This window comes from Camarhynchus parvulus, chromosome 8 (genome assembly GCF_901933205.1).
Source record: "Camarhynchus parvulus chromosome 8, STF_HiC, whole genome shotgun sequence".
NCBI lineage: Eukaryota > Metazoa > Chordata > Aves > Passeriformes > Thraupidae > Camarhynchus > Camarhynchus parvulus.
The window spans coordinates 4,087,465-4,108,623 of record NC_044578.1 but is presented as its reverse complement, the minus strand read 5'-3'; the positions used below and the strand labels follow the sequence as shown (position 1 = coordinate 4,108,623).

At 46.3% G+C, this 21,159-nt stretch overlaps 1 protein-coding gene across 1 annotated transcript; it reads right to left on the bottom strand.

Moving 5' to 3' along the window:
• Window positions 1-1,624: 1,624 nt before the first annotated feature.
• Window positions 1,625-19,283, bottom strand: C8B (complement C8 beta chain). Its single transcript, XM_030953612.1, has 12 exons — window positions 19,213-19,283; window positions 17,731-17,866; window positions 16,541-16,682; window positions 15,754-15,895; window positions 13,577-13,709; window positions 12,754-12,951; window positions 11,175-11,415; window positions 8,867-8,995; window positions 8,050-8,213; window positions 5,108-5,261; window positions 3,131-3,199; window positions 1,625-1,776 (listed from the first exon to the last, which is right to left on the bottom strand). The coding sequence occupies exons 1-12, from the start codon at window positions 19,281-19,283 to the stop codon at window positions 1,625-1,627; spliced, it is 1,731 nt and encodes a 576-aa protein (XP_030809472.1).
• Between the last annotated feature and the right edge of the window lie 1,876 nt (window positions 19,284-21,159).

Here is a 21,159-nt window from a genome sequence, read left to right as displayed (position 1 = left end):
CCACTTGACTCATCTGAGAAATGTCCTTAATCAGATTAGAGCAGTGATTCTCCAGAAGGGCAGGCAATGACACTGCAGTTGGTGTCCTCAGAGGTGAACCATGCTCAGGGTCTTCCCCTCCACAGCTTCTACTGCCAAAAACCTGGAGGAATACCCTCCTTCACACAAGCACTGACCTCTTTGACCATGACCCAAAATAGAATCTCTCGGCAAATTTCCACCACACAAAAAGATCCTGCAGCTACAGAGTGGCAAAGGGAAATGTTTTGGGTTGGCAGCTAAATGATGAAGGCCATAATGAGCACAGAGCCCTCTTGTTTTACATATGCAATGTGCTCTGCCTTTCTTCAAGCTGTCACAGGAGCCCTGTGGATAAGTGTGGAGGCGGCATGAGGGCTACAACTAAATGCATGTTCCATTGTTCAGGTGTCAGGGAGCCTGAGCTGCTCTCACAGGAATTGCATTCAGACAACGTCAGTCTGAAAGGAAAGGAAGGGATGATGCCAGCCCACCAGCACCAGCTCTGCTAAAAAACCTCTCAGAAGAAGAGTTTGACCTTGCAGATGTGTTAGAAGACTCGCAGCACTCATGAGCAACTTTGCACTGGTGGAATTGCCTTCTGGAGCAAAGCTGTCCCTGGTTATTTCACAGCAGGCCCGACCAAATGCCTTCACAAAAATCATTTACCACCAGCAAAGCTGCAGGAGGCACGTCCCTGCAAGGATGCAGGCTCATGAAATGGTGCACAGTGCTGTGTAAAGCTCCTCTGGTGTCAGACCTGGACTGTGATGCACAGCCCCAGGGGTGGTAATAAAAGGCAAACCAGTCTGTCTCTTTTCACAGTGAGCTCTCTCCAAGTCAGATGTCCCACCCTGGGTGGATCCAGCAGCAGCTGGAATACTGGATTTGATGGGATCACACTTGTTAACCACAGCTTGTCTGGGGCAAACACAACTACTAAGGGCAGAAGACCTTGGGGATGTGCAGACAGCTTTTTCAAAATGTTCCATTTGTCCCAGAGCAGCTGTGGCTGCCCCTGGATCCCTGGAAGTGTCCAGGGCCAGGCTGGACAGAGCTTGGAGCAACCTGGGATGGTGGAATGTGTTCCTGCCCATGGCAGGGGTGGGAACAGGACAATAAATTGGGAGAGCAGGGTAGTGAGGCACGGTGGCTCTAAATGTCACGTTAGATGGTGCTGTGCTCATTGAGATTTAGGCTTTAATGTGCTGGATTTTGCTCCACACGACACAGGAGCTGTGCATCAGCGCACACCCTGCTGCACGTGAGATCAAAGCGTCTCCTCTTATCTCAGAGGAACCTTCACCAACAAGGCAGTACAGTTTGAAAGCATGCAGCTAGAAATGCAGACAGAGATAAAGCTTGTCTCATTTAGCCCGCTGCAAAAACACAGGGAAAAGGCAAAAGATTGAGGTCAGTGAGCACATTCAATCCCACAGGACAATGCACATCCAAAGGTGTGGTTCCTAACACCCTCCCAGCTCCCAGTGCCTCCTGGAACGTTTGTGATTTGGGTGAGACCCACGGGCAGAGCGAGGCCAGCTCAGAGAGCCAGTGAGGTGATGCCTTCCCAAGCAGTCTGGCCATCAGTTTTGTGTGATTCCTTCTAGCAGGGGACTGTCTCAGAGTCTGGCCCTGAGCAGGAGGAGCCACCATTCTGTGGGGCAGGGTTGTTGCACTGCCTCCTTCTCGTCCTCTGAGCTCCTGAACACGGGGACCAGCTGGCCCAGCACCCCCAGTCTCCATTGACAGCAGCATCTGGAAAAGAAACAACAACAAAGCTGGACAGGAGCATCAGAAACAAGCAGCTCTTTCCATGGGAAGAGCTGTCAGCTCCCATGAATTGTATTTGAATTTGACTCTGCCCCATCCACGTCACTAACAATGCACCGGAGTCATTAACAATGAGGGATTGTTTCAGAGGTGTTAATTCTCTGTTCAGCATTTCTGGTGTTGGTTCAAACTACACCTCAGGTGGACATGAAAGGGGAGGAAAAAAGGCAATTAGCTTTATATTTGCTTGAAGGATGTTTCTCTCTTTGTCTTAGACCAAGCCAAGATAGGAAACAGACCAACTAAACTCATCTCAGCCACATTTCGAGGTGGTAGGGGCAGTGTTAGCACTCCAGTGAACAACAGCTTGACTATTCAGCTTTCCCTCCATTGCTTTGCCTATTACACTGATTCTTCTGGACCCTGAGCATGTGAGTGACATAAATTCAAAATACTGAGAATCACAGAGGCAACACATAAAAGGAGGAAATGGGAGCGAGAAATGAAGTTGCAGTGTTGACAAATGGATGGATGTGAGCTTTGGGAGGCTTGGATGTGACTGTGAGTGTGAAAAACAGACTGAAGCAAGGTACCAGTGACTGCACCATTCAAGGCTCCGTGGACTGCCTTAGAAATTGACCCCCAAAAATTGACCCCCTTGTTCAGAGAAATCTTGGCTTAAAGTGCATTTCAGCCTGGCTCAGTTTGGACACAGCCATGCAGAATGAGTACTGGGTAAGGCTGTAAACAAAGCCAGTGATAAATGCACTGCATCAAATTGTGGGTTGGTGCCAGAGCTCTGGGTGCCTGGGATCTGGTATTGTTTAGCATCTAAATTAATGAGCTGGAAGAAGTAAACAAAATGATTAAATTCATAGATGATGCTAAACTAGAAGGAGTTAAGAACATCAGTCAGGAGGCAGAGGAGACATAAAGTGACCAAGAAGCATTAATAAATGCTTCAAAACAGAATAATAAGATTTTAGGATTAAAATGCATGGTAGCATATCTGGTGGAGAACAGTTTGCAACATGCTGGCTTTATCAAAGGGAAAAACTTAGGAAACAGAGCTGTTTCCTAAGGAGGAGACCTGAGGCCTTCCAGGCATTGTTAATCAGGCAGAAATTCCTATTTTGATCCAATTGCAAGGCATGCACATGCAAAAATAAACCCACCCCTCTCAAGAGGGCACAGCAATTCAGAAGAGGGCAGGGAAAATACATCTGTCCCCTTTGCAGGGGCCCAGCTGGGTGCACTGGGCAGACTGGGGACAGCCAGGGCTGGCACCAGTCCCCTGGCAGCCCTGGCATTGCTGGGATTGTCCCTGGGCCCCTCTCACCTCTGCTCCTGCTGATCTCGCAGGCGGTGCCGCGGGTGCCCAGGGGACACAGGCACTCACACTCTGCTCCTGAAAGCAAGCACAGCACAGAGGGGGGAATTACACACCGGGAGAGAGCCCCACTTCCCAGCAGGCATCCACTTCTCCCCAGCACTTCATCTTCTGGGAGCAAGGGACACTGGGGGAAATGGCATCATTTTTCTCCAGCGCTGAAGGGATCAATACCAATAAACAGGGGAGCTGTGACTGCCCTGCACCCCCTCTCGCCTCCCCTGACATTTGTTCCTGCCCTGCAGCTCAGCCTCAGCCTCACTGCTGCAATTCCACAAGCCAGGGCACCACAGAGTCCTCCTGCTCTTCTCCAAGAGAGATCCTGGAATGGGTTGGGCTGGGCGGGACCCTAAAGCTCATCCCATCCCCTACCATAGGGACACCTTACACTGTCCCAGGGTGCTCCAAGCCCTGTCCAGCCTGGCCTGGGACACTCCCAGGGATCCAGGGGCAGCCACAGCTTCACTGGGCACCTTGTGCCAGGGCCTGCCCACCCTCACAGCCAGGAATTCCTTCCCAACATCTCATCTAATCCTGCATTCCCTGTGGCCTCCTCTGGACTCACTCCAGCAGCTCCTTTTAGCATTTGGGGTTTCAGACCTGGACACAGCACTGCAGGTGGAGAGAGCTCTTGATAAAGCTGATAAAGAACAAACTGCAGCATCAAGAAAGAGCAGTCAGGACAGGAATACCCTAACTTGGCTTTGTGTCAGAGGAAAAGCCCAATATCCCTGCTCTGGCTGCCCAGGGATGTGCATCCCATGTCAGGAACCTGGAGAAGAGCTCCCACTCAGGAAAGCACATGGGCATTTTAAACCTCTGCTGAGAGCTCCTAAATGAAATACTAATCTGGACTCAGCTCCTACAAAGTTATTTAAACAAAGGTCACCATGAGAAAAATGCTTGAAGTGCTACAATCAGCTGCTGGTACCTGAAGTGATCATTTCTGCATTAGATACAATTTGATGATAACAATTTTCATCAGAACTTTTGCAGATGCAGATTGGAATTAGGCACTTGACAAAATGGTCCCTTTGTTAGAAGCTCTCATCACATCATATATCTCTTGTTTAGGCAGAGCAGTTTTCATTCAATTTATATTTCCCCTTCATTTTTTAAATCACAGCCTGCTTACAGAGGAGGAGAGCTTCTATCAGAAACAGGGGGAGGTGGTGATCACTGTGCTTGCCACTTCCATGGGGCTTTTCATCTTCAAAACCCTTTTACAAACACTAATTAATGCTGAGACAGTAGTCACTTCTCCAGGAGGATGGAAGCAATCTTAAAATCAAAAGGAGGAGACTTAAAGATGTCAAGGATTTTTTTTAAATGCCTAACTGAGAAGTAACAAATTCATCTTTAAACTGATACAGATAATGGTCACTGCCATGACAAAGACACATCCCTTGACTTTACTGCCTTTACTTACCAGGACTCTACAAACACAGCAACTTTAAAAACACAGAGTAATTCCCTGATAAAGAAATGACAGGAAAAACTGAAGAGCAGCTTTCTTGCCACAAGCTCCCCACAAAATCCCAACTAATTTCCTTATCACTCTCTCCATCCCCCTGAAAGGTGCCTGTGCTCAGGTGGGGTTGGGCTCCTTCACCAGGCAGCACTGGCAGGATGAGAGGACACAGCCTCAAGCTGCGCCAAGGGAAATAAAGGCTGCAATAAATTCTGACATTCTCTCTCTTATTAAAGTTCTGGAATGGTTGCCTGGGGAGGTGGTGGAGTTCCCCATCCCTGGGTGTGTTTAACAAAGCCTGGATGTGGCACTGGGTGCCAGGGTTTAGTTGAGGTGCTGGGGATGGGTTGGACTCGATGATCTTGAAAGTCTCTTCCACCAGTGATTCTGTGATAATTCTGTGAATTCTGTGAATTCAGTCAAGAGGGCAGGAAAGAGGAGCAGCCCCCCTGTACCTCTCAGGAAGGGGATGCCATTCCCAAGGCAGGGAGCACAGCGGCAGGAGCTGCTCTCCAGCTGGAACTCATCCAGAGCCCGGCGCAGATTCTCCTTTATTTTCATGGAATCAGCCAAGTCAGAGGGACTCACCAGCTCATACAGTGGCTCTGCCTAAAGGGAGGGGAGAAACTGCATTAATTCCCAGTGAATTCCCACGCATTAGTTCCCATGAGCATCCCAAGGCTGGGTGGTGGCACAGCTGGAGGGGGAAATGGAGGCTGTGTGGCACAAACTCCAGGTTTTCCATTGCTGTTTGCTAAAACCTTGTGAACAATGAGGCCACAAGGTCAGGAATACTCCCAGGGATGCTCCCCTTGGTTTCCAACACCAGAGGAGTAACAAAACTTTTTGTGTAACAAAATATAGCAGCCAACCTGTTGGATAAGAAACAGGCTAATTTGAGTTTCATTAAATCCTTTCTCATCCATTTTTCTGGTGCAGACATTTTTAGATCAGATTTGCCCAAACTTACATTTTCTGAGTGAGCTCTTACTGTGATTTTAAAAGCATCCCCTAAAAACCATCCACAAAAATCTCCCTCAGCACAGCCAGGGGCACCAGTGACAGGGATTCACACCAGCACTTCCACCTTCACCACTGCATCTCAGGGCAGGCTTTTATCCTTATGGAGCCCAGATAAGGGTTTCATTGCCTTACAGAACGGAGAGGATTTGATCTCCATCTGCAGATGGGGTCAGGGAGAGAAGAAAAGAATTTGCCCATGCAGTGAAGGTGCAGGACCAAGGAGACTTTGGCTCACTCATTTATTTTCCTCCTGAGAACAAGGGAAAGTTAAAGTGGGGTGTCAATACTGCCAGTGGGATGATAATTCCATGTGCCATGGGAGGATCCATCCCAAATTCCCATCCTCCCTGCAGGGATGCTGCCATGCAGCCCACACACAGGCAGCATCAAAGATCTCCCTCCTGCCAACACAGGCTCACACCACAAGAACTAAAGAATGTTCCAATAAAAAAAAAAAAAATCCTCATTTCCTGCTGCTGTACATGCACTCTTCATCAATTATCTGTGATCCATACTTTGCTTTTTGAATTCAGACCATACAAATGAGGAAATACACTAAGAGTGACCTGCCAAGTCCCTCCAGCAGATGATTTATGAACTGATTTGCTTTAGTTTTCCCTAACTAAGCATTCTTGGGCTGACATTTAGTCACACTCCACTGATACTTTTGATCTTCCAGCCCCACAGGGATATTGGTATGGAAATGAAGATACCAAATCCAAATTACATCTGCCTGAGGTTTTTCACCGTGCAGCCTGGTCAGTGATGCCAGGCAAGACAAAGAACACCTCAGTTCCTCATGGGAGGCTTTTCTGAGAGGGGGATGTGTGCAGAGGGCTGCATTTCTCTTGTCTCCTGCCCTGAGACCTCCCAGGGCATTTCTGGAAGGTCAATCCACAGCACAGCAGGGGCTGCAGCATGTGCCAGATGGGCACAGGCTGTATTTCCAAATTACTGATTTTGCTTGCTTCACCTTTCTAGAATCCACCTCTTTCTTGAGAAACAAACCCCTTTTACAGATGTAAAGATTTTTGCCTAAAATTAAATTTCACCTAAAATTAAATTTCAAATTTAGATTTTGCCTAGAATTAAATTTTGCCTAAAATTAAATTTTAAAGTTTTAAGGAAAAACAACTATAAATCAACTTCCACCTCTACCAGTCCAAACTCCTGTTTAAAAGGATGTTCTCTTGCACCTTTGTACTATTCACTCATTTTGGCATTAAAGATGATGAGGCAGAACTGCTGCACACTTCTGCTTGCTTTTTTTGCATTTCTAAAACTCTCCAGGGATCAAAACTCCTCGACTCTTCCAAGCCTAACTCCTGTTTTTAAGGTTCAGCTAAGCTGCACAATGAAAATGCACCTCAAAGAATGGTCACTGGTGCTCACAGAAATTGATAAACATCAAGGAAAATGGAAGTTCTTATAAAATGCATGCTGCCAGATACAATTTTTGGTAAGTTATACATTGGTAAAACAGAAGGTGATCATCTGATCTGCCTGGCAGGCTGCAAGAAATGACATCTGCACAGCCAAGTTAAAGGGTTAAAGCTGCTTGCTTTGTGTATTTCCAACCACAGTCCCTTCAAAGCATCCCACCTTTGCATTTCTGAATACTCATTACAGAAGCTGCACAATAAGTTCTGTTGTCACTGACATATTTTATGAAAATCCTTTTGCTAGGATTTTTCTTTTGAGAAGCTGAGAAGCCTCAGAAAAGAAATGTAAACAATAACTATCTGATGGCTGTGGAATATGGTCTGGAGATGGTTTACCAACAGGTGCAGCTTTGATTGGTTTCATGTAAATTGTTTTTACTTGATGGCCAATCATGGTCCAGCTGCGTCGGACTCTCTGTTCAGTCACAAGATTTTATTGTTCTTTCCTTTCTAGCCTTCTGATATCTCCTTTCTCTTTCTTTAGCATAGTTTTAGCATAGCATTTTTAATATGATATGATATAATGATATAATATGATATGCTATTATATATTATATATATTAATATATATTGATATATTAATAGATAACTTATATATTATATATAGATACAGATATATATTATATAATATATATATATAATATAATATAATATAATATAATATAATATAATATAATATAATATAATATAATATAATATAATATAATATAATATAATATAATATAATATAATATAATATAATATCAACCTTCTGAAACACAGAGTCAAGATTCTCATCTCTTCCCTCATCCTGGGGACCCACAAACACCACCACAGTCTGTTATCCCTGTTTTTTTTTTTTTTTTTTTTTTTTTCCTTTAAATCCTGCTTATTTAAACACAGAGTTCTCCAAGGGGCTCAGCAGGGGCTGGAGGAAGGGGAGGGTGCAGTACCTTCAGCTTTATGATCTCAGGGTTGTACTGCACAGCATCTCCCCACAGCTGCATGAGCTGGGCCGTGGGCAGGTCCTTGTGGGCCAGGGTGGTGATCTCTTCACTCGCTCCTCCACGGACCAGCACCTGGAAATCCTCCACAAGCTGCTTCCTGGCAGTGCTGTCTGCAAAAATGCACTCAGGGAAGTGCCCAGCCGTGCCTTTGTGGGCTGCACTTATCCCTGACAGCAAAATCGTTCCCAGGCAGGACCCGTCCCACCCAGAGGGCAAAGGAGAAAGCCCTCAGGTGCTGCTCACCTGGTTTCCTGCAAAGTGTGTCCTGTGTCCCTCCTGCTCCCCTGCAGGAATTCCCCATCCTGCACCCTGCATCCCTCCCCTGAATTCCTTCCCTGTGGTTTTAGGTCCTTCCACAGCCCCATGCTCCTCAATATTCCCTGTTCTCCCCCATGGATTTCCAGGCGCACCTTCCTCCTGTGCACACCCCCAGCTCCCCTGTTTCCCCCATCAGGATGCAGAGAGAGGCGTGCTGGGTTGCCCTGCTGAGAGGTAGGGGTTGATATTTAACACAGAGCTGACCAGGTGGGTGATGGTTGAGCATCCCTGGGATGCTGAGCAGATATTCGCTCTCTACACAGAAAATCTTGGAAAAACCCCAAGCTCTGAGGTATTTCCTCCCTCTGTTAGGCCTGGCTGGGGTTGGCCCCCAGACTCAAAAGTGGCTGTGAGGGGGTGGGGGAATATTTCAGGCAGGCAAGGTGACAAAACCTTCCTTTCACTATGACAAAGAAAAGAAATGTCAGAAGTGTTCAGTGCTTACCTCCAATCTCTTTCAAAAGGGCATTACAGGCAGCTGAATCTACTCCAAGCCCCACAGAGAATTTACCAAAACTCACAGCAATGTTAAAGCCCTTCTGTGCACATTTCTGGACGTCACTCAGAGAATAACCTTAAATACACAAAAATTGTAAAGCTTTAATACAATTATTTCATGTTTTATGTCCACCTACAGAGAAAATGAGATTTATAAGTATTTTTGCTTTAGGAAAAGAAAAGAAAGATATGATGAAGAAGGTTATTTATCAGGGGTTTTTTGCTACTTAACAGAACTATATGAAATGAAATCTCTACATTTTACAGAACTCAGAAGCCAAGTGGAAATGAGAGGTAAATGCTGGAAGAGGAGGATTTGAGTCGCCCACCCAGCTGTGCTGGGTTAAGCAGAGCTGCAGTGGGTGAGAAAACAGAGGATGTCTGAGCACAGACTGCCCACCACACCTCCCCATCCCCAGAATTCCTTTAGGAGGAATAGATGAAATAGCTTCTCCTCCTTTTACCAGCTCACATCTCCAATTCTCTGCTGCCAGAAGAGCCTTAAGTGCTAGATGAAAATTTAGACGGGACACCAGGAAACATTTCTTCACCCAAAAGGGTTATCAAGCCCTGGAAGAGGTTCCCCAGGGCAAGGTGGAGTCACCAACCCCAGAGGGATTCATGGGACATGTGGATGTGGCTCTTGGGGACATGGTTTAGTGGTGGCCTTGGCAGTGCTGGGTTAACAGCTGGACTCCCTGATCTCAGAGAGCTTTTCCAACCTGAAGGATTCTAAGATGTGGCAGACTGGATTCTGTGTGAGAGCAGAGCAGGTACCAACCATGTCACACAGGGTGGGATACCAGATCTGCAAAAGAAAATTTCAGTTCCACCACAAATATAATGAGGGATTTGAAGGGGAAAACCTGAATGCTCAGACTGGACCTACAAAACCCTGCTGAGAACTTACAGCCCAGTTCAGCACTTGTGTGAAAATGTTGTTATTGCTGCAGGATCCTGATCTGGGGCAGCAGACACTGAGCATTTTGATGCAAACAATAATACACTTTAATTCAAACAAACGTGGCTTGTGATGGGCCCACAGTAACAGCTGAGAAATTGGGAAGCTCTGTTAGAATGTGCATACCTGAAATGTGAATGTAAATTCTGTCCCTCTCTCTGACTGCAGGGTAAGGAACTTCCCACACAGCAGAAGAACAAACAAGCAGAGTATTACACAAAGCAGAGCCCAGTAAATGCCTCTGCAAACAGACAGCAGAGGCAGTTCCTCACTCCCCTGCCAATGAATAAATAATTGAGAGTGCAGCTATTGATTAATGTCACACTGCTCGCTCTGTCCTGCACAACAATCATCATTTCTCACAACAAAGGGAGCCAGAGCCAAAGAGCAGGAGCAATGTCAGGCACAGGAGTCACCCAGCAAATTATTTACTGTTTCCTACATGCTGGAAAAGCTCTCGAGGCTAAAGGTGTTCCAAGACTGCCATTTGAAAGGCAGTGGAAAAAGAACTTGGGTGAAGCTTTTCAAAGCTAACAGAAGTGTTAAGATCCACGATTCTCATTCATCTCAACATCTTGTCAGCCTCTAAAATGCTGTTGTCTAAAATGCTTGCCACAGGGCTTTGTGAACTAAATCCAGCCCATGATGCTGAGCATGCTTTGAAAACCTCTTTATTCGCTGCCTCTACTCTCACATTTCCTGCAGGATTTCTTTGAGATGCTATGGAGCCCTTCTCCCATCATCTCCCTCTCCCTCTCAGACATGAGCCATCCCTGTATGCCTGCACAGAGGTTTTCCCACCCAAAATCTGGCCCCAAAGTGTAGGAATGTGTCTGTCCCCTGTTGACGGAGTAACAAAACTGTCCTTTGTCCCCTCAAAATGGAAAGAAGCCAAGAAGTTTCTCTCCTCAATTAGGTAAAAAAGAAATCTCATAGGACCTGGGGGACTTCACCTCAAACTTAGGGATAGCTAATTGCACAGGAGCCAAAAGTCCCACCTGGGCAATTTACTAGAAAAAGAAGTGAAAAAAGAAACAAATCGCTTTTGTGAGGTGTTTTACCAAGAGCAAGAACCTCTTGCCCTGGCTCGGTTTTTCTCTGTAAAGAGTTCATTATTTTGCCTTTTATTAAACCTTTTTGTTTCCAGCACTGCAACAGAAGCCACGCTGCTCATTTTATGCCTCCAAAGGCAGCTGAGCTATCTTGGGTGAGAAATAAACCTCCAAGAGCGTATGAAATCTCCAGGAGGCTCCCGTTACTCCAAAGCTCCTTCCCCACCATCAGCTGCACGTACCTGCCCTGTGGAGCTCGTGGCTGTTCATGACCAAGGTGTACTCGTAGATGCCTCCAAGAGTGGCCTCCTGGATGAAGTGTGTCCCAAAGTCCCTGAGGAGCTCGCGGTACTCCCCGTAGCTGTACTCCACCGGGAGCTGCTGCAGCCGCCGCAGGAACTCGTGGTGCAGCATCAGGGCCCGGGGCTTCAGCTTGTAAACACCGACAGCCAGCTCACAACGGGCGTGGAGGAACTTGCTGGACTGCAGGAAAGGCAGGAGAACCCAGGAGGAGTGAGGGATGGCATTTTCAGGACAATGGGTGTTTGTTATTCGCAGTTAAACCATCGGCGCTGGTCGGGATTTCTTGATTTCACAGTTTCCAACTGGAAATCCTATAACTGGAAATCTCCTAACTATTCTTCACCTCCCAAAAAAACTCCTGTTTTTTGCAAAAGCAAAACTTTCAGTAGTAAAAGTTCCTGAGAGTCAGGCCATGGTGGGACGCAGGAAAAGGCGGGGCCCAGGTTCTGCTGTGGCACATCCAGAATGCAAGGACACCTCAGCATCCTGCAGGACTGCTTTGCCCCTAATGGAACTTCATCTCTCACAAGCTCCCTCCTGAAAAATTCTGACATCTGAAATCAGGATTTGTACAGGAAATGGTCAATGGCTGACCCAGATTAATATTTGTATTTCACAGACTACGCCCTTATCAAAACTGAAAGAAAACACAAACACTCTCTCTCACACACATACTTATATGGTTCTGTGTAGATATTTAAACATGGATAATTTTTTTCTCTCCCCTTTCTGGCATCAAAGTCTGGAACAGAAAATGTCTTCCATTATGTTCAAAGAATTTAGTGTTCAGTTGTCTGGGCCAGCAGGACAAGCACATCAGGGAGGGATCAGCATAGAACACTGCAGCTTAAATAATAAATTCAGGACTTAATATTTGGTTTCTTTATGGGTATCTGTTGCAAATGCTTCTCATCAACCTCTGATCTTGTTGTGAGAAATTCCACTTTGCAGGAAGCAAGGAGTACTTTGCCATTCCTGAGTACACTTTATACTGAAAGGAGGCACAGATTGGTGACAGCATCACACCACTGATATGAGCTACCTTTGTTTATGGCAATAACAGATGAAAAAAGAAAAAGAAAACAAATGATGGCAGTCGTAGGAGTTACAGATTCAAGTTGAACAGGCTTTTCAGTTTCAATTTTTCACTACAAGCATTCAAAGGTGGATGCCCAGCAGGGGCAGTGGACAGACCACACTGAGAATCAGAGAATTTCCACACCTGGAAGGGACCCTCAAGCATCACTGAGTCCTCTCAACAAGCTGTGGCTGATTTCAAAGGCCATGCAGCCCAGATCCTGGCTGAGAGCTGAATGGAAAAGCTCCTGGATGCTGCAAACACAAAGGAAGGCACTGTGGGGGTAGTCAAGCCTTGAACAAATGGCAGAATCCAGTTGGGGAAAGGATTTGATTTATCCCAGTCCTGGCTGCTGACCTGAGGAGGAGCCTCAAACCAACACACACACACACCCACACACACACACACACATACAGGGAATTAAATGGAGCAGCGCTTACACTTGAGGAAAATCTTTTCATCCTCTGCATGAACTTCTTGAACCTCATGTCATTTGAGCTGTAACCAAGTTCAAACACTTTTGGTATTTTTATACCGAAGCTGAAGCTTGACTGTGTAGCTTTTGCCTTCAGGACAGTGCTTTCATAATTTGAGTAGGAGTCATATTCAGTCATTGTAAATTCATATTTGCCTTTGGTCTAAACAGAAAGGAAAAACAACACGTCTCATTTCCTGCACAGTGATTGTACACCTGAAGCATGGGGAAGGAATGCAGACACAAATATGCTTGTGAATTAATGCTTGCACTTTGAAGATGAAAAGCCTTGTATAATTGCAAAGCACTATTATTATTAACACAGGTACTTCAAGAATACTTGATTTACAGCAGCAGGAAAGCTCCTATCTCCTCCATACTGCAAGGTCCTCAGGCTTTCACTTAATATGTCAATCTTATGCAAAGAAGGTGAAATTATAAACACAGGTATCAATTAAAGAACAAATTCTAAAAAGAAAAGGTTTCCTAGTGGGCAGCACTCATAAACATCATGCCATCAGAAGCACTAAGGTCAAATATATATTTGAAATACAGCTTTGATGCATGACAGGAACAAATTTTCACACAAAGCCTGCGGTGTGTTCAACATCATGGAGTGTGTAAGGTATGAGGATGTTCCAGAATAGGGTAAAAATCAGCCTGATCCTATTGGGTGTCAAGAATTTTGTGATTTTTTTTGTACAAAATGATCCAGCAATGAAGCTTTGGGCACTGAATCATTGGAATATGTGTGTGTGGGTTTATCTGCAGGCACCTCTGGCACGCACCTCTGGTGTGTAGCTCTCCACGTTGTAGGGCTTCCTGAACCTGGTGTCTGTGATGTAATGGGGAGAGCATCCCCCAGCATAGTACCTGTGATCAAGGACCAACCCCTCCAAGCTGTTTGTGAAGATATTCAACCTGTAGGTGAAGCAGAACAGCAATCTTTTATGGCACCATCAATTCAGAGCTAAACACTGAATGTCTTGGCTGAGAGAGACAAAAGATTGTTTTATTTGGCCACAGGCTCTTTGTTTCACACTTCTTTACTCTGAAACCCCAAAAGAAAGCTTGGCCTCTTTCACTGTCCAACTAACCCAGGTGCTGCAGAAGGACCTGACTAACGAGAAAGCAAAAGACAGAGTTGAATTTAGACACTTGATGAATATAAATGGCAATTTTCATCCCCCAGCTGTGAATGACACCAGTGTTATTGCCACCAGTACACGCAGCAAAAATCCCTGTGGCTTTTACTGGAGTTCTCCAGGAAGAGCAGAACAAACTGCATCAGCCAAACCCTCACCCCACCAGGCTGCTCACCCTGAGCACCCCCAAATACCCACAGCACCCATCAGAACCTTCAAAGCCAGGTTTGCCAATCCATGCCGTCAATCCACACTGATTTTTAATTCCCACTTCTTCATTCAGTGGTTTATCAGCCATAATCTTTGCCAGGCTGGCCCAGGGACAACCAGGGATCAGTAGATCACAGTAAAAATTGTTGGGGAACAAGAAAAGAGGCGCTCAAGGAACAGCTCAAGTAATCCCTGAAAGCACAGGGAGTTTTCCTTTGATTTCAGTGGATGATGGACAGAAACCTAAACCTGCCTGCTCTAAGAAAGGATGCAGCACTGCAGTTTGTGGAGATGAGGAGATTAAACCCCATCACTTGCTTTTCCCATTGCTGCTGGTGGGGTGAAACCTCATCAGAAAACCCCCACAAAAAAACTATCAATGCTCCAGGACTCTGTTGGATCTGCCTCTCCTGATTTTGGGGAGAGAGAAGTTTGCATGATAATGACACTGAAGTTGTAAAAAAATTAACTCTAATTTTAGAACAATCTGGAAAAAAAGGGAAGTCCACTAAAAGCAAATTACTGAGCAATTGTAGCTTCAAAGAGATGAGAAGCATGTTCCTATAATTGTCCAACATTATTTTTAATTTTGATTAAACTCAGAAGTACAAAGCATTAGCAATGACATGTGCAGAAGCCATATCTCCAGAGAATAATGAGAAAATTATATTTTTTTCTTGCAATATGATTTTCCTTTTTCTTTTTTTATAATGTAAAAAGCAATTTTTTCCCTGCAGAGTAAGAAAAAAACCCCTCTTTTCACACAGTCTGATCTTACAGAAAGTTGTCATAATCTTAGCCTGCAAAAGCTGAATCAATTCAAACTTAGATTTTAATCCCCACAGAGCTGCTAATATGCAGGTTTACCCCACCCCACTCATACAAAGCACAAAACTTCCACCATGTCTCAATGTCATGGAAGAAATCAAAAGAATTTGAACACCTTTTCCCCTCCCCACCAAACCAATACAGGGTGTAAGAATACAAACCCAAGGATGAATGGAATTATTTGGGTTAGGAGGGACCCTTAAGGATCATTTAGTCCCACCCCCTGCCATGGCCAGGGACACCTTACACTATCCCCAGCTGCTCCAAGCCCTGTCCAGCCTGGCCTTGGGCACTTCCAGGGATCCAGGGGCAGCCACAGCTGCTCTGGGCATCTTGTGCCAGGGCCTGCCCACCCTCACAGGAGAGAATTTATTCCCAATACCCCATCTAACCCTGTCCTCTGGCAATGGGAAGCCATTCCCCCTTGTCCTGTCCCCCCAGGTTGTAAATCACCTCTCTCCATCTTTTCTGTTCATTCCTTCGGGTGGAAGGCTGCAATGGGGTCACCCCAGAGCCTTCTCTTCTCCAGGCTGAACAACCCCAATTCCCTCAGCCTTTCCTCTTAGCCGAGCTGCTCCATCCCTCTGACCAACCTGGTGACCTTCTCTGGACCTGCTCCAACAGGTCAATGTCCCCCAGGTTTGGATCAGGTTCCTGGATCCCAGCTCACCCCTGGACACAGCAACTGCTCCAGCTTCACTGTGCTCAGTGTTTGTCCGAAGTCACACTTGATCACTCTCAGCCTTAAGTAAGAGAGCATCTCACCAAGGTCACAGCCTTACCCTTTGGCCAGGTTCTCTATTCCCCAGTACTCTTCCATCTTCTGGTCACATTTCCTGAACACTTTTTTGCAGTTTTTCTCGTCTGACTGGTCCCCACAGTCGTCATCCCCATTGCAGAGCAGCCTCCGTGCAATGCATCTCCCTAGGGTGGAAGGGGAAAGTCACCCATAAAACAATCTGTGATCACACTCCCTGACATGGAGTCTAAGAGTAAAACAAAAAAATCCTGGAATGAATCTAGCTGGAAAAAAAAATTGCTTCTCTATCTGCATGGATCTCCAAATTCCATCTGCTCAGTTTCACTCAAAAGCATTATAATCTTAAAATTCCTTGCTCATCTTAGGAAAAACCCCCAATAATTAAAAGTATAAAAAAATATAAAATGTTTTTGGTAATTTTTTTTTTTTGAGAGAAGAAACATGCTGTTTCAGCAGGCCTTGTATATGGTATTATTTTTTGTCTCTCTCCCCATGTCCACAATTACTGAGTGTTTTCAGTCTCAGCAAAACACTGGTGCAGAGCAGAGGCTTTTCCTTTGCCCCATCTCAGGTGCTGAGCTCCTGTTGCTGTCCCTTGTGCTACAGGTTTTGCTGATATAACCAGGTTACAATTTCCTCTTTGGAAGTTCTAAAAATGGTTTATAGACTCGCTGGCACAAACACAAGCACAGAAGGAGCCAGGTTAATTCCTGGCATCCCTCTGGCCCAGCAAACCCCTGCGGAAGCACAAAGTTCAGCACAGTGGCATCAGGAGTGACACCTGAGCAGCACCAGACCCAAATGCTTACCTGTAACTGCACACACAAAGCCATCACAGCGAGCTCTGCTCCTGCAAGGGCTGTTTGTGACACACTGCTCAGCCTCCCTGTCAGAGCCATCACAGGGATCTCCACCGAACTGAGAGGGCTGTTCCAGGCGGGCAAATCTGTACTGCGATGAAATAAAAAATATTGACTCAAGTGCGCAGAAATGGTGAATTTTACGCTTCTCTGGTTGAAAAACAAACTTTGTGTCGCCGGGATCTGATCTAAGCACGCTCTGTCGTATTAAAAGAGAAAAGTGTCAGCACACAAGTGTGAAGCTGGTAATTTGCCTTCTTTCAAAGGTTTCTGATCTGCGACAGTTTTAATTTTACTGAGGAAGGGTTGAGGATTGGGAGGGATGAAGGAAAGTTTGCTTTTCTTTGACAGTTTGTTTAAATGAGCCTGACAGTGCAGTGCGGGACTTTGCAAGAGTGAGGAAGGATCCAGTTCCATCTCCTCTCTTTCAATTAGCACTGGTAACGACATCCCTTGTTATTTTCTGTCAGTGTATTTACTTGCCCCTCTGTATCATTAGGGATTTTTTTTCCGCCCACAACACTGCTGTGAGGCAGTCAATTACTCCATCCAATATGTTGTCCCTCCTTTTTTCCCCGGCTTCTGAGATTAACTCTTTGATACGAAGCTTCGCTCTCCCCCCAACTCCCATCACTGGTTATTTCTGCTTAAGCCTGGGAACAGCTTCTCCAACTTGTTAGCAGAGATCTCTCTAGCAACGGGGATTTTGCTCTTCACGCTCTTGGGATCATCACTTTCATTTGATGGGGCTTCTCGGGTGGAAAATGCTGCCTGGCAGACAAGAAAAAGCATCTTAATCCTGAGAGGCACCGAGCATCTCCAGGTCCCATAGGGGACCATTAGTGGGGAAGGTGCCTCGCACTGATGCTGGAAGGACAGGACTGTGTTGGAAAGTCCCTGCAAAGCCTGGCCTTACCCCTTCTCAGGACAGTGAGGCACCCTGGAAAGCACTGGAATTACTGGGGGTGGTGAGCTGAAGAGCTAAAAGCCACCTGAGAGCAAAACCCACGGTCTCATCTGTACAGGGCTTTTCTCAGCAGCCCCCCTCGGTTTGCCCAACCCCACAGACAATAGGGACACAGCTCAGAGAAGGTCCCACCTCCTGGTTTCTCAGTGGTCCCCAGAGCACAGACACTCACCCTTTTCTTCTGGCAGGGGTCACACTTGCTCCAGGAGGACCAGGAGGAGAGGATGCAGTCGCGGGGCTGTGGTGGGGCACTGGCGGAGCGGGCGTGCCTGGCCCCGGCCACGTTGGGGCTCAGGGACTCCTGGCCACTGTGTCCAACAACACGAGAGCTTCAGGATGTGAAACCGTGAGCTCTGAGGACCTGGCCCCTCAGCCAATGCCTGTGTGAAACCTCACACCAGGGAGAACTAACACTTGTTAGATCTCACCACACCTTGCATGCAACCTCTGGATCTCAGTCCTCATCCTGATGGCATTGATTCCGCTGGCATGGATTCTGTAAAAACCTGACCCACTCTCCAGTGCCTGCATGGGGAACTAAACCCACAGTCCACCAATCTGGACTTCACCTCAAGCTGTGCAAGCAGTAAAACCTTCATCAGTTGCTGCCCTTGCTCTGTGGCTCCAAGGTCAGACACCTCCATGATGAACATCAGTCCCAAGAAAAGGCCTGGCATGCACTCAGCATTTCTCAAAACCAGGCTGAAGTGTCTCTCTCTGCCCAGCAGCCCATTTTCCCCCAAGCTGGCCAAAGGCACTGGTCTTAGATTCTACTCTCAGCTCACGAGTCATTAACCCATTAATCCCTTTCAACCCAGCAACAAACCTGAACTCCAAGTGTGAGCCTTCACTGCTCACCCCAGCCACTCTCACTCCCTCATGTGACAGCTGTCTCCAAGGTTTCCACAATGCCACAGTTAAAATGCTGCCTCCTCTTTTGGTGGATTCAGGATTTCTGATTAAATCCTTGTCCCAGACAAATGCTCCCTTGTTGCACCTTCTTCAAGTGGGGAGCTTTAGTAAAATGCTGACAATTAGTTTCTTTTCATACCCAGTTTGACAAGGAAACTACCACAGCGACGTTCCCAATTCTTCCACCCTGACAAGGAACAGCATCAGCTGAAGCTTTAAGTTTGATTTAGTGCCTGGCATGGGGTTCCCATTATAGCATATTAAAAATCACATTGAATAAAGGAATTACAAAACCTCATCAGCTTGCTGAGGCATGAAATCAAAGCTCAAAGTTCAGAGAACAGTGCAAAAATATAGTTAGATTGGAAAGATTACAAGATGCAGCTCTCTGAAACAGCAAAATCTGTTACACCAGCAGAAAGGAACAGCTCCCAGCCACATTCTCACCACTTCTGCACTTGAAGGAGACAACCCCCTGTGTGCCCAGCCCTCTGTGGGGCAGCCAGCATGGAAGGAAGCTGCATGTTCAACCAATTCCACATTACAACACGAGCATGGCAATTTGTCAGCTCCAATTCATCACCAGGACTGCTCCTCTGAAGGCGGAAACGCTGCTGCCCTATGCTGATGCCTTTGCCATTCATTAGAGCTGCAGAAACCACTCAGGACGGCAATTACAGCCCCTACAACACCCAAGCCTGTGCTGACCCTGCTGGTTTCTCCTGCAGAAGCTCTCACTCACCCAAAGCCATGAGCAGTGTGGGTGCCCAGCACGGGGCAGAGCAGCAGCAGCAGCAGCAGCTGGGCGCTCATCGCTCCGAGGTTCTGCTGCAGGTCCCACACCACCAACACCCCCACCCTGTCTGCTCTGGGGGCCTGAACAGGGTTCAAGCACAAAAAAGGAACTGCAGAGCTGCTGTGCCACCCTGTAAACAGCAGATGAGGCAGCACCTGGCAGGCTCACAAGGTAAACACTGCAGTGGTTGGTTAGCACACGGCTTTCCCGAGGCCAGCAAAGCTCTGCCCAGGACCAATCTGCACCTTCCTTTGTAATGCTCCTTTCAAGGGATGGGGGAAATGAATATTTCAACAAACGAAACATGTTTGAGTCTTGGCAAGAAGGAAGCGATAAGTAAACTCAAGTCGGCTTTCTAGGAAGAGAGTGCAGAATCATTTATTTATGGCTGCTTTTCATGTCTGTCTTCCAGAGGAAGGTCAGACACGAGGCATAAGCATTTATTCTCATGCCTCAGGGAAAGCCTTTTCCCTCAGAGTGCCCTTCCCTGTCTCTCCTGCTGCTGGGGAGGACAAGAGCCCCAGCCCTGGTTGGGCCATGCCTCAGAGGTTCTCTGCTCCACATCCCCAAAATCTTGAGCCCATGAAACCAGGACCTGTCAGGGTATCCAGTGTAATGTCTCGGTGTTTTCTTGCTGCTACACGGAGTCATTCTGTCTCTTAAATGGTCCTGACTGGGCTGAGAACTTACCATGGGCTGGTGGCCATCAATCAGCTCAGCTGGGCTTTCAAAGGCAGATCAGACAGAACCTGGAAGTTTTTCTTTGGTTGCCTGTTGAGCCTTCACATCCTGCTGCTTCTCCCTCCAGGCACAGCTTTTTGATTCCTGAGACACAAGAGTCTTTCCTTTCATTTTCCTATTAGTCTTAGCCTACAGCAAGCATCTTAGAGGGAGCAAAATTCTCCGAATCTGTGTTTCCCTGCACAAAATGAGGAGTATCATTGTGTTTTCCCTCTTGCTGGACAAGGTCTTTGAGAAGACAGAGCCTGACTCTGTAACTCTGGCTTTTAGCAGCACAATCTCTCACCCTGGGACACCTCTCTGAGTGCTCTGGTGATAGAGTAAATACATTTTAATTTGCTCAGTATGGCAATGATGGGTGCTATATATAAAATGATTCATGTTCACTAATAACAAACAAACCCAACAACCACAGGGCCATTACCTGGATGAGTGCTACACCTTAATGTGTCACAGTTACCTCACAAATGAAATTATTCTGCCTGTGGAGCCACGTCCCTGCAAAATCAGCAACTGGCTGGGACATCTTTCTGGTTTGGCAGCCTGATGATAACAATTTAACACAGAGAGGCACATTAACTGAATCCATGTAGGAATCTGCTCCAAATAAAAGATTGTATTTCAGGCAGCCTTTTTTTAACCCAGAGTTACTGAGCACAGTGATAAACTGCCCTCTGGACACTGAGGACAAACTGTTGGGGAAGATGATTCAGGCTGTGCAAAGCTTTCTGTTTGCCTTTTGTGCCTGATTTTTTTTTTCTTCCAAATGACTTTGCCCCAGCCTGAACCCGAGATGTGCCTGTGTGATACAGCTTGCTCAACCTCTGGCCCAATTGATTCAGCTGTTAATCATTTGTCCATGACAAAAAAGAAAACAGAGCAAAAACCCCACTTACAGAAAGCCCTCTCCATCCACAGGACCTTTGCTGGCTGGGAAATACAGCACACATCCAACATTTCAACAGCAGTAAAAGATAAACCAAGATTATAAACACAGAGCACCCTCTAGATAGAACTTCAAACCATGACAGTGATCCCAGCATGTGGAATTTTCAAGCTTCTCTCCTCTGCTTGTCTTTGTTTTGCTGCCTCTCACCACACACATCTCAGAGTGAATGAACACACAGAAGGACTGGGGAATTACCAGAAGTG